This window comes from Chanodichthys erythropterus, chromosome 19 (assembly GCF_024489055.1).
Source record: "Chanodichthys erythropterus isolate Z2021 chromosome 19, ASM2448905v1, whole genome shotgun sequence".
NCBI lineage: Eukaryota > Metazoa > Chordata > Actinopteri > Cypriniformes > Xenocyprididae > Chanodichthys > Chanodichthys erythropterus.
In genome coordinates, this window is record NC_090239.1 from 30,378,773 (window position 1) to 30,392,442 (window position 13,670).

The 13,670-nt window shown below is 37.9% G+C and overlaps 1 protein-coding gene across 4 annotated transcripts in view; it reads left to right on the forward strand.

The window, feature by feature from the left end:
• Positions 1 to 6,158, forward strand: part of mpp2b (MAGUK p55 scaffold protein 2b) — a 59,697-nt gene extending 53,539 nt beyond the window's left edge. For 2 of the 4 annotated variants that reach the window (XM_067368967.1, XM_067368964.1), the window contains 5 exons: positions 365 to 433; positions 719 to 880; positions 2,486 to 2,688; positions 2,888 to 3,016; positions 5,309 to 6,158. In XM_067368967.1, coding sequence (XP_067225068.1) covers positions 365 to 433; positions 719 to 880; positions 2,486 to 2,688; positions 2,888 to 3,016; positions 5,309 to 5,485 — 740 coding nt within the window. In that variant the 3' untranslated portion in view covers positions 5,486 to 6,158. The remainder of the gene's footprint in view (positions 1 to 364; positions 434 to 718; positions 881 to 2,485; positions 2,689 to 2,887; positions 3,017 to 5,308) is intronic. The other 2 variants (XM_067368966.1, XM_067368965.1) reach the window with 2 other exon arrangements.
• Positions 6,159 to 13,670: the final 7,512 nt, after the last annotated feature.

A 13,670-nucleotide genomic window follows, 5' to 3' on the forward strand; every position in this document is an offset into this window, starting at 1 on the left:
TTCCTCGAGTTTGAGCACCATATTCTCATGATGTCATAAATCATTATGAGAAAGTAAGACTTCAAGACATCTGCCAACAGCCTGAAGTGACGCTGAACTGAGAGTAGCGCCCCCTGGGGGAAGATCACCGTGGTAAAGCAGAATGCTCTGGTGTTTATTATAGGAACAAGGCATTATTTATTCATCCTCATGTCATTCCAAACCTGTGTGCTGTTATTTTTCTGTGTGTATTTTTCTAATTTCACTAGAACGAACTGAAAGGTTTGATAAGTATGGCCTGAGGTTAAATGTGTCTGACTCCTACAGTAGACAGGTGTCATGCTATGTGTGTCTATACTACCAGGATGTGTGCTGATGTCCGCAGGGCCTCTGTGTGCAGGGATCGGGGGTAAGAAGAAGAAGAAGATGATGTACTTGACCACCAAGAACGCTGGTAAAGATGACTGCTCCATCTGTCCAGTGCAACGGAAGCGCATGTGTCATACTTTTGATCTCTGTTGTGACTGTTGTTGTTGAAGTCAGTTCTATGTTTCATGCTAAAACTCATTTGTGGTAATGAGTTTGCAGTCAGTTCCATTTCAGGTTCATAAATGGAAATGCATTTGAAAATGAAAACTACAGTAAATGGAACCTCAATAAAACTGAACTGGAACTGGCAAATAATGGTTATAGCGACTAAATCAGACTAACAAAAGATGAGATGTTTTCACTTTACCAGAGTTTGACCGACATGAGTTGAGGATCTATGAGGAAGTGGCCAAGGTGCCTCCGTTCCGCAGGAAGACACTGGTTCTGATTGGAGCTCAGGGTGTGGGTCGCCGCAGCATGAAAAATAAGCTTTTGGTCTCGGACCCGCATCGTTATGGAACTACAACACCCTGTTAGTGCATATTTATCATTTTGATTCAATATATTAAATAAATCATAAATACATATTAAATATTTGTAACATTTTTAAGGGACAAGTTACCAAAAAATGAAAATGCTTTCATCAGTTACTCACCCTCATCTCGTTCCAAACCCTTAAGATTTTCGTTCATCTTCGGAACTCATCTTTTTAATGAAATCTGAGAGATTTCTGTCCCTCCATTGAAAGTCTATTCACCCAAAACTGACGTAAATTAAACCTGTTCATCATATAAAGCAATCATGTCTCTTCAGAAGACTTGGACCTCTTGATTATTTTATGAATCTCTTTATGAATGTTTTCAAGCATAAGAGTTTTGGGTGAATAGACTTTCATTGGAGATTCAGAAATCTCTCGGATTTCATTAAAAATATCTTCATTTGTGTTCCAAAGATGAACGAAAGTCTTATGGGTTTGGAACAGCATGAGTGATTTACGGTGGCCCAGCAGTGCACAACACAACTAAATTAAAAAAGCAAACACAACACAACGAAATAAAGCCACAACACAACAGAATAAAGCCACAACACAACGAAATCGAGCCACAACACAACGGAAACCGAGCCACAACACAACAAAATAAAGCCACAACACAACAGAAACAAGCCACAACAAAACGAAATAAAGCCACAACACAACGGAATAAACCCACAACACAATGGAAACAAGCCACAACACAACAAAATAAAGCCACACCCAACAAAATCGAGCCACAACACAACAGAAATGCTCCCGACCACTCTCAGAGCTCGGTAATATTAGTATTCCTTGCCACTGTTCTATAAAGTAGACAGTCTTACAAAGATATCAACACCATTATTGATTCCGGCTTGATTCCGTTGTGTTGTGGCTTTATTCTGTTGTGTTGTGGCTTTATTCCGTTGAGTTGTGGCTTTATTCCATTGCTTTGTGGCTCGATTTCGTTGTGTTGTTTGCTTTTTTAATTTCATTGTGTTGTGCATTACTGGGCCACCGTAGTGATTGATGACAGAATTGTAATTTTTGGGTGAACTATCTCGCATATACCGTTGTTCTGAATTCACCAAGTTACTTGGTTTGAAAATTACTTGTGTGTAAGCTGTGCTTCATTCAGTGCTACACTATTAACAATAGATACTGGACCTTCTATGCTCATGAAATTTGCTGAAATTTTGCTAATGTCACCACACATTAAAGGGTTAGTTCAAACTAAATTGAAAATTCTGTCATTTATTATTCACCCTCATGTCGTTCCACACCCATAAGACCTTCGTTCACCTTCGGAACACAAATGAAGATCTTTTTGATGAAATCCAAGAGCTGTTTGACTTAAATTGTTGCTTATGGAGGAGTCAGACAGCTCTCAGATTTCATCAAAAAGATCTTAATTTGTGTTCTGAAGATGAACGAAGGTCTTATGGGTGTGGAACGACATGAGGGTGACTAATAAATGACAGAATTTTCATTTTTGGGTGAACTAACCCTTTAATTATTATTATTAAACCAATAATTTACCAGTAACATAACCCTATCAGTTTGTATTAAGCAGATTATTTGCCCTGCTAATGTTAACCCGGCCCTTTTTGTCCCTGTGGACAGACACATCTCGTAAACCCAAAGTGGATGAGAAGGAGGGGCAGATGTACTTGTTTATGTCTCGCAGTGAGATGGAAGCTGACATCAAATGTGGCCGTTTTCTGGAGCACGGGGAATACGATGGAAACCTGTACGGCACCAAGATCGACTCCATCCATGAGGTCATGGACTCCGGCAAGATTTGCATTCTGGATGTCAATCCGCAGGTGCCTTTTGAAATTTTCTATATCCTATTTACAATGACTGTTCACAGAAATATCTTTCTAGGCTAAATACAACTAACGCTTGATGCCGATTCTATAAAATACTTACAATAGAAGTCTATGGGGAAATTTTCCAGCATTACATTTATACAGTTATTACCCCATTAATATACTTTTCATTTCATACATTGTTCTCCTACAGGCGCTCAAAGTTCTGCGAACAGCCGAGTTTCTTCCATATGTGGTGTTCATCGAAGCCCCAAATTTTGAGGTTCTGAAAGACATGAACAGATCTGCCATTGAGGCTGGTGTTGTGACGAAACAAATGACGGTAATTTCTTTCTTTAGTTTTCAGTTTTTTGCATAACAGCAGACTATGTGGGCTAAACTGTGGATCATTTATCATTGCTTTGGCACAAAATGCATGCAGTAACTAGTACTTCTTTCAAACTACATGAATTCTTGTCTCACTTAAACACATCTAATGCCAAAACTCTATGTATTTACAGGTCAATCTGCACGCTTACACACTCTTTTCAAAATAGTTAAACTTCAGTAAAAAATTCACATAATGCAAAACTTAGACAGTCAATTGTTATATTTCTACAATAATACGATATAGAAATATATTCCAAATCTAAAAAAATCAAATGCCATCAAAGCAATTAGATGAAAAAAATAATTATTTATCAGTTATCAATGTAAAGCTGCTTTGATACAATCTGCATTGTAAGAAGCGCTATATAAATAAAGATATTGATGTAGCTGAACACCTACACAGATTTTAGTCATTCAGTTTAAAGTGTTAGTTAGTTCACCAAAAAATGAAAAAAGTAATAGCCAATACTGCCAATACTGCACCATGATAGCCAATACTGAGCCGGCGTTCAGACGTAAACATGGAAGCGCTGAACTACGTCAACTGCGACAGACAGGGAACGAAACTGTTGAATTAAGTTATTTTCGCGCACAAAAAGTATTCTCGTCACTATATAACATTACAGAGCTACATTACCTCATACTCATGACCGGAAAAGTGGAAGCGGCGCTGGCGACTGTGGCATACTAAAAGTTCCACTGCTCGTGGCATGTGTGCTCCAGCGGCCTTGTACAGCTCCCACAACACTCGGTCCTGCTCTGCTTCATACCACAGTAAAGGCCCTTTCACACCGGACACGTAACGGAAAAGCGAAACGAAAAAGCGAATAGTTTGCGTCAAAACCATTCACATCAGCCGCGACGCAAATTTGCGACATTTGTGCTCTGAAAGATTCCAAAACATTCGCGCCGACAGCTGAATGAAAAAAAAAAAAAAATTATATATATATATTTCAACAAAATAATCTTCATCCTGTTGGAAAGGTTGGTCAGTTTAACTGCTCAGGACAAACAACATCCATCCATCTTTCATTTTTTTTTTCAAAGACCGAAAAGAAGTTTTTGGGTGCATTCAGTCTTAACAACAACACATTCACTTTCCATAGTCACGGACGAAATTTAGGTTTTAAGGTTGATTACGTTGATTGAAAGCTAGTGACATCTACTGGACATTTCGTTTACAGAAAAGAAACCCACTCACATATACTACGAGTAGCCCAGGCTATAAATAGGCTTCTGTCTAAGATAAGACCTTTATTTGTCCACAGTGGGGAAATTGTATGCCTATGGACAACAGATAGAAGTTTAACTACTAGACATATAGTTTAAATAAACATTCACAAGGTAGTTTTCTATTGTAAATGCGTCGACACACAAGCTATCAGATGATCCGTCATTGTTGCTGTGACATCACCTTTGTTTCCTTGTATTTGATAGGTTGAAGCCTTTTCTGTCGCCTCGGATGTGGGAAAAAAATTGACATTGGAACGAAAAAAATAAATTCTGTTTTTTCGCAGCAGCACATTCGCGTTCGGTGTGGAAGCACTCATTACACAAACAGCTGATCAAAAAACAAAACCATCGCACGAATAATTTGCGCGTCAAAATCGCGTCCAGTGTGAAAGGACCTTAAGGTTAATAATCACATCCATGAACATGATTTCTTCCTGAGTCCTATCCTGACTAGTTTCCACCGCCAGTGATGTGAAGACCACATGTCCCAAGATTCCACGCTCAAACTTGGCATCATCAAACTACGCCTTTGTTTTGATTAGACCTCTAGCGGACAGAAAATCGTACATATTGCACCTTTAAGGCTGAACCTCTGCAGTCACATCAACTATTTTAATGATATCTACTACTTTCCTGTGGTAATTTTGTTGCTTTCAATGGCGGATAAAAAACCTTTTGAATTTCATCAAAATATCTTAATTTGTGTTCTGAAGAAGAACAAACGTCTTACAGGTTTGGAATGACATGAGGGTGAGTAATTAATGACAGAATTTTCATTTTTGAGTGAACTAACACTTTAATTACCATCGAGACAAAAGGGGAAAACTTCTGAATAATTTTGTACTGTAGTGTAAACATGGATCATGTAACATAAACTGCAGTGAACTCTGTGAAGAGTTTTGAAAAAGTGGCCTAAGTATGTGTCCTAGTGATTGTAAAAACAAAAAACAAAATTGTAATCACCTGAGATTTCTTAGTTCCCCCAATGTTGACTATATTGGTCTCTCTATAGGACTCAGAACTCAAAAGGACGGTGGACGAGAGCGAAAGGATCCAGAGGGCGTACAGTCACTATTTTGACCTGAGCATTGTAAACGATAACCTAGACGGAGCGTACCGCAGCCTCAAGAGGGCACTAGACAGACTCAACACAGACCACCAGTGGGTTCCTGTCAGCTGGGTCTTCTGAGAGCAATTCGCCAGTTGGGTTCTACGGTCTGCTTTTCTCACAGTGGCTAGGAGTCCAGTTAACTGCTGTAATCTATGTGAACTTGCCTGTTCTTTAGATTTTTGCACAAAAAATCACGACAATACAAAGCTAGTTTATTATTTTGTAAAGAATCAAAACTGATCTGTATATCTGTATTTGTTTCAAAGGAGTTCTGTACAGTGCTGTATGTTTGTTATTCTTGTGAGAGTAGGGCTGTATATTTGTATAGAAACTGTAGAATATGTTTTAGCACCCTACGTTACAATGAAGATATTCAGAATCATGTTGGATGTATCAATGCTATATGATTACGTAGTGTTTTGCAGGGATTGTTTAGTTTTGATGTATTAAAAGCAGAATTGAAGAGTGTTTTGGCGTGTTTACAGTTGTGTCATATTCTCCTGCATGTTCTGATTTGTTGTCTTTTCTTGTAACATTTGTTAGTATAAAATCCATTTTAGTTCAGAAAACCAAATATGTCACAGAATATGTAGTTTAAAACGGATTAGACTGTATGCATTATAAAAGGTGAAAAAAAATTCAAATTTTATTATTCCATTCCAAGAATTCTAGAATACTACACTGTGACTGATCAATCGCAGCATTCTGCAGTCATATATTTTTATAATGACACAAAACTAAAAAATTGACAGTTGCCCCAGGAAAGTGATTTTCCTACAGATGTACTAGTTTCACTGTCTCTCATATCACTCCAGACTCTTTCTTCTCACATAATAAAATAATATCAACTCAAATCAATAGTTCATGTCCATTTATTTATTTGGCAAGTAGCCTTGTAATATGTTAATATTTAGAGTTTGTTAAAAATTCCATGCCTATGTATCACAATGAAGAAATTGAACACAATTGCTATTACTATTCATTGAAATAAAATTAATTTTATTAAAAAAAAACACAGATTAATTTGACTTAAAGTTGCCATTGAATGTTTTTTTTTACAAGATGTTATATAAGTCTAAGGTGTCCCCTGAATGTGTCTGTGAAGTTTCAGCTCAAAATACCCCATAGATTTTTTTTTTATAACCACCTATTTTGGGGCACCGATTCAGGCTGCTGCCCCTTTAATTCCTCACGCTCCCTGCCCCCGGAGCTCGCGCTTGTCTTAAACAGCATAAACACTGTTCACAGCTAATATAACCCTCAAAATGCATCTTTACAAAGTGTTCCTCATGCAACATGTCTAATCGCATAAGTATGGTATTTATTTGGATGTTTACATTTGATTCTGAATGAGTTTGAGGCTATGCTCTGTGGCTAATGGCTAATGCTACACACAATTGGAGAGATTTATAAAGAATGAAGTTGTGTTTATGAATTATACAGACTGCAAGTGTTTAAAAAATGAAAATAACGACAGTCTTAATAATGACAGACCGTGAATACAGTAAGAAACGATGGTAACTTTAACCACATTTAACAGTACATTAGCAACATGCTAACGAAACATTTAAGGTGCGTCCCAATTCGCGTACTTGTGCACTATTCTATGACGTTTTTAAGTACAAATAGTGCAGTAGTGCGTTCACACTGAAAATTCCAAAAAGAAAAAGTGCACTTTAAATGCCCGGATGATGCACTAAATTAACGGAAAAAACGAAGTGTGGAATGTTGGACACTTCATGCACTCAACTGTCGCAGCTTTAATTACGTAGTGGAGGGGAAGGGAGGATCGGACTCCGTTGTTAAATGACAAAATAACCTTATACAATTCACGCACTACATGGATGAGTGCATAGTGCACAAGTACATAGTGTATAAGTGCATAGCGTGTAGTGCGTCATTTGGGACGCAACTTTAGAAAGACAATTTACAAATATCACAAAAAAATATCATGTTATCATGGATCATGTCAGTTATTATCGCTCCATCTGCCATTTTTCGCTATTGTCCTTGCTTGCTTACCTAGTCTGATGATTCAGCTGTGCACAGATCCAGACGTTAATACTGGCTGCCCTTGTCTAATGCCTTGAACATGAGCTGGCATATGCAAATATTGGGGGCGTACATATTAATGATCCCGACTGTTACGTAACTGTGCGGGCGCTACAGTCTACTCAATGTATGGGAAACACTGTATGTGTCTTCTGTGGAACTCTCAGGACCAAAAATATTCATCCAATCATTGCATTCAGTCCGAATGAAATAATACGACGTCCCACCTGCCTGTCAACGTAAGGTTCCATACCATTCCTCCGTGTATCCTGCTCGCGCAGACATCCGCGCGTTCCATGAGGCTATGCAGAGTTGTAGACAGACAGGCACCGGGTGCCGTAAACAAACAGCAGCCGCCTTTTACAGTTCCACTTGAACCAAAACAATTAACTTATGCTGCGTTCACGCCTTGTTAATTACAAGATGGCAAAACGTGACGTTCTAACGTTACCCGGAGCTGTTTTGCGTTTCTATGTCAACACACGAATCCTGAAAAGGGAAGCCAAAGCGTCTCGATCGATCGCCCCCAAGTGGCTGGATGCAGTATAGGTCATAAACCCCGCCCTCTCCATGTATTCCAGTGGGACGTGAGACAAACTGAACAATTAAATAATTTTTTCCAAAGACAATTTCTGTCATATTAGTCTGTTTTTATCATGCTGGTATTAGTTCAAATGTTGGTTCTTTAAATAAGTTTGGCTTTTAGTTAGTTATTTGATGCTATAAAAACGGGGATGAGACGTCATGATTGACAGCTGAGATTGACAGCTTCTCTGAGTGAAGTAGTCACTGAGGCGCCAACGGACTTTTTTCTGGATCTTCACGAGGTGACTGGAGCTTTAACTTTAATTTCTACATTTCCATAAATGTATATTTCACACCGAAATAATGAGTTGTTCTGTCAGCACCATATAGACACACTGGCGGCTTCAGTTACTACAATGGAAGAGAGTGAAGGTGTGTCATCCATATTTACTGTCTATGGTCAACACTATCAACAAAATGAATCTGCAGCAGTAAGGTAAGTTACAGGAGCTCTGTAAGTTGTTTATGTTCATTATTATTGTAATGTTGTGTGCTTTTAGACATGAGGTAATTTAACGTGACTCATGACGCTTTGCGCGTTCATGTGTTTTGGAGGACATGTGGCTTTGGATAGCTCTGAAGGGAGGGTGGGATCTTATGCTTTCAAAGCTTGCTTGTTATTAGGCTCTCTGAAATTACCTACCCTACATTTCCTATAACTAGCTGTATATAAAAACAATAGTCTATGGAATGTATTTAGATAGGCCCTAGCTAGTGTGTGTTTGTGATTTACATTTTCAAAAGTACGTTTATTTAAAATGACATTTAAAAATGTGTTAAATACCATATTTAAAGGGTTTGTTCACCCAAAAAATGAAAATTATGTCATTAATTATTTACCCTCATGTACCCTCTACACCTGTAAGACCTTCGTTCATCTTCGGAACACAAATAAAGATATTTTTGATAAAATCTGATGACTCAGTAAGGTCTGCATTGCCAGAAATAACTCTCCCTTTTTCAATGCACAGAAAGCTACTAAAAAAAAAAAAAAAACAGTTCATGTGACTACAGTGGTTCAAGCTTAATATTATAAAGCGACGAGAATACTTTTTGTGCACCAAAAATAACAAAATAGCGACTTTATTCAACAATATCTAGGGATGGGCAATTTCCACAGAGACTTTAACTCACGCACTGTTTTATTGAAAAGCAGCTGTACATTCACAATGGAAAACAGGGAGCATTGAGCTGACCCTGTCTTACCGATGATACTTCAAAACACATCTCAAAATATTTAGTGGAGCTAATATGCAGTATCATTACCTGCAATACATCCATTCTCATCTTATCTCACTTCATGAGGTAGTATTTCCATATAACAGTTTAACAAAAGTTGAATCCAACATCATGTGTGTGTCAAAAAAAAGGTGAAATATGTTAAATGTGCATTTTATGCAATCAAACATTCAAGATAAAGATTAAAACAACTTTAAAACAGAACAATAATTAATTAGGAGAAAGCACAGCATGTTTAGTCCTGGAATAAATAATCTATACGATAAAATGTAGCTGAATTGTACCTGAATAATACCTGCTTTTACTATAATTTTTAGAAATTCATCTTGACTGAAACCTTTCAAAAAAAGGTTTCATTTCTCAATACTTAAGTCACTTCTTCAAAAACTCTTCACACAGTAAGCATGACAGCAGTCTATATCGGCTAAACTGCTAATTATTTATCACTGCTTTGGCACAAAGTGCATTCAATGACTACTTTTGAATTACATAAATTGTTTTATCAGTTACACACAACCACCATCTAAACTCTATTACCCTACAGGCATATTTGCTAGTTTGCATACTCTTTTCTGTTAAACTTAATACAAACATAACGCAAAACTGAATAAGTCAGCAATTTGCTACATTTCTACAGTAATACCATATTGAAACACATTCCAAATCTAAAAAATGAAATACAGATTTCCATTGCCATCTTTGCAAAAGTTGAAATTTAGGAATATTTTTGTATTGTAATGTAAACATGGACCATATAACATACTGTAGTGAATTCTAAACATCAGAGAGACATTCTTGTTTTGTAAAGACTTTTTTTTTTACAAAAGACAACATTGTATAATGCTACCTGTTGTTATTTTTTTTAGGTCATTGTTTGAGTGACAAAGTGTGTTTCTTGGTTTGTTATTGCTATGGAAGAGTGAGTTGATTTGAGTCATGGATGAAGTGTTTTGGTAGATTTAGTGCATTTTGAATGTGAAATTACCTGCTGTGCCAAGATGAAAGTTGGATAGGAGAACTGTGTGAAGAATTTTGAAAAAGTGATTGAGAAATGTGTCCTAGCGATTGTACATAAAAACATTTATAATATGTATTCCATTTCATGTTTTAATTTATCCCAATTATTCAATATTTATATAGTTACATTAGAAAATGGTTAAACTTCACTCATCTTGACATGAGCACTAAACAAGCAGTAAACTTTTTTTTCTTGAGATAAGAATTATCTCTGACGTTCAAACTATAAAGCTCCTCCTGTGGGATTTAGTAATCATATGACAGACTTTGTCTTCTTGGTATGTACTTTCACAAACACAACTGCAGATATGTAAAGATAAAATGTAATAGTTCTATTAGTTATTAAATTATTAAGTAACTATCACACCTACAAAAAATACATTGTCTATTGTTGAGGGCTGGATGATTGTGATGGCATGTTTAAAGGTGGGCTGTATGGTGGTGGAGGCACGTAAGACGCCTCCATCTCTGAGTCTGGAGTCACTGGAACATCAGAAATATTTAATTTAAAGCTGGCCTGGAAAACAAAACATAATTAGAAGTTAAAAACAGCATTTCAACATTCTGTAGATAAAACCAGCCGAAACTGTCCTAAGCTGCTCATAGCTGGTTCAAGCTAGTGTCCATGTCTAACCAGCTAAAACCTGCTAAAACCAGCCACAGACTGACAGATGACGGATGGACGGACAGACAGATAGATGACGGACGGACAGACCAACCAACCAACGGTCAGACAGTCAGATGGATAGATGACAGACCGACCAACAGACAGACAGACAGACAGACAGACAGACAGACAGATAGATAGTTGATGGATGGATGGACAAACCAACCATCAGAGAGATAGACAGATAGATGACAGACGGATGGATGGACAGACTGATTATCAGACAGACAGACCGATAAATAGATGATGGACAGACCGACCAACAAACAGACAGATGGATAGATGACGGACTGATGGACAGACCAGCCAACGGACAGACAGATAGATGACAGACGGATGGATGGACAGACTGATTATCAGACAGACAGACCGATAAATAGATGATGGACAGACCGACCAACAAACAGACAGATGGATAGATGACGGACTGATGGACAGACCAGCCAACGGACAGACAGATAGATGACAGACGGATGGATGGACAGACTGATTATCAGACAGACAGACCGATAAATAGATGATGGACAGACCGACCAACAAACAGACAGATGGATAGATGACGGACTGATGGACAGACTGACTATCAGAGAGACAGACAGATAGATGACAGACACAGACAGACAGACAGACAGACAGACAGACAGACAGACAGACAGACAGACAGACAGACAGACAGACAGACAGACAGACAGACAGACAGACAGACAGACAGATAGATAGATAGATAGATAGATAGATAGATAGATAGATAGATAGATAGATAGATAGATGACGGACGGCCAGGCAGACCAACCAACGGTCAAACAGACAGATGGATTGATGATGGACTGATGGACAGACCAACCAACAGACGGACAGAAAGACAGACAGATAGATGACGGACAGACCAACCAACAGACAGACAGATAAATAGATAATGGACAGACAGACCGACCAAGAGACTGATAGATGACGGACGGATGGACGGACCAACCAATGGATGGGCAGACAGACAGATAGGTAGATGATGGACGGACGGACGGTAAGACAGATGATACATACATACATAGATAGATAGATGGATGGATGGACGGGTGGATAGATGTACCTCAGCATATGAAGGTGGTGGACACACTAGCTCATATGGTGGTGGTGTGTACTCAGAATCTTCCCTGGAGTCGGTCTCATCTCGTTCATCTCTCTCTTCTCTCACATGAATGGGATTTGGAATCACATAGATACGGTCGATGTTTGACAGGTCGAGATCTGAGTCAGTGTCTGAGGCTTTCCTGCAGTATTTGCAGCAGTACCTCAGTAAACACAGAGCCACAGTCAGTCCCACCAGCGGTGTCACTAACGTCCTACACATCACGAGACAAAAATCCAGCGTTCAGAATGATTTTTATTTTATTTTATTTTTAAACAGTTGGACAGACCGACAGACAGACAGATGGATGGATAGATGACGGATGGATAGATAGAAAGAAAGAAAGAAAGAAAGAAAGAAAGAAAGAAAGAAAGAAAGAAAGAAAGAAAGAAAGAAAGAAAGAAAGAAAGAAAGAAAGAAAGAAAGAAAGAAAGAAAGAAAGAAAGAAAGAAAGAAAGAAAGACAGACAGAGATACCAACAGACAGACAGACACATAGATAGATAAATGACGGACGGACGGACAGACCGACCAACAGACAGATAGATGGATGACAGACGGAAATGTGTGGGGTTTTTTTTTGTGAGGAGTGTCATACTTACTGGAGATAGTAGTATATATAATCAGCCATTGAATCGGCCTGGAATGTCTGCAGAGGAAAATTAGATATTAATTAATGTACATCTTCTGCCCAAATCTTGGTGAATTCTGGTCAGAAGTTTTTCAATTTCTGTCTGATGCTTATACATGTGAGTTCCCAGTAGACCCTGCGACTGCCATTCTTGGCTGGTCAGCTTCCCTGCAGCGCTTTAATCATGCTACCCCATTGCCTATACAGTATGGCATGATGATCGCCAAAAAACTATACTCTGTGTGTGGAAGAAAAATTCGAAGCCACTATTCAATATCTGGTTATCAGAACTTTCCTCCACTCTGCACGTGGAAAGATTCAGATACAGTATCTCTGGTAATATAGATAAATTTGAAGCTTCTTGGAGGCCTCTTTTCAATCACCTGTTAAAAACCAATGATGAAACTACTTAAATATTTCATTTTTTTATTGTCATTTTCGTTAACCTCTGTCTTTAATTTGACCTCTATCCATTCCATGCTGGGCAAAAATCTGTTTTGATTTCCCGTGCCTGTGTTTGGCGTTGTCGTTAACTGCAAACATGATTCTAACTGAAGGAGGGGTTTTTTTTGTGTGTGTGTAGTCGTGTTTGTTTCTGTCATGTGATTGTACTGTCCATCTGTCTGTAAATCTGAAAATACTACAATAAATATAATATATATAAAAAAATTAATCTGTAGGTGATCAGGACAAGCAGTGTGAAATGCAATTAATTCAATGACGTGAGGCTCACTTTTGTTGTACACCGCTATTAATTTATTCAAAAATGCAGCTGATAGAGGAAGTGACTTGAATGCATGTCTTCTACAAGTTTATCCATTTCTGAATTAAATTAATTTTGATCATTTATCTTGAAGGTCTTAAAGTAAAAAATAGTGGTTACATCATCCTGAGATGATAAAAGGCTGAAATTCTTGAAAAATATATATATATATTCCACATATATC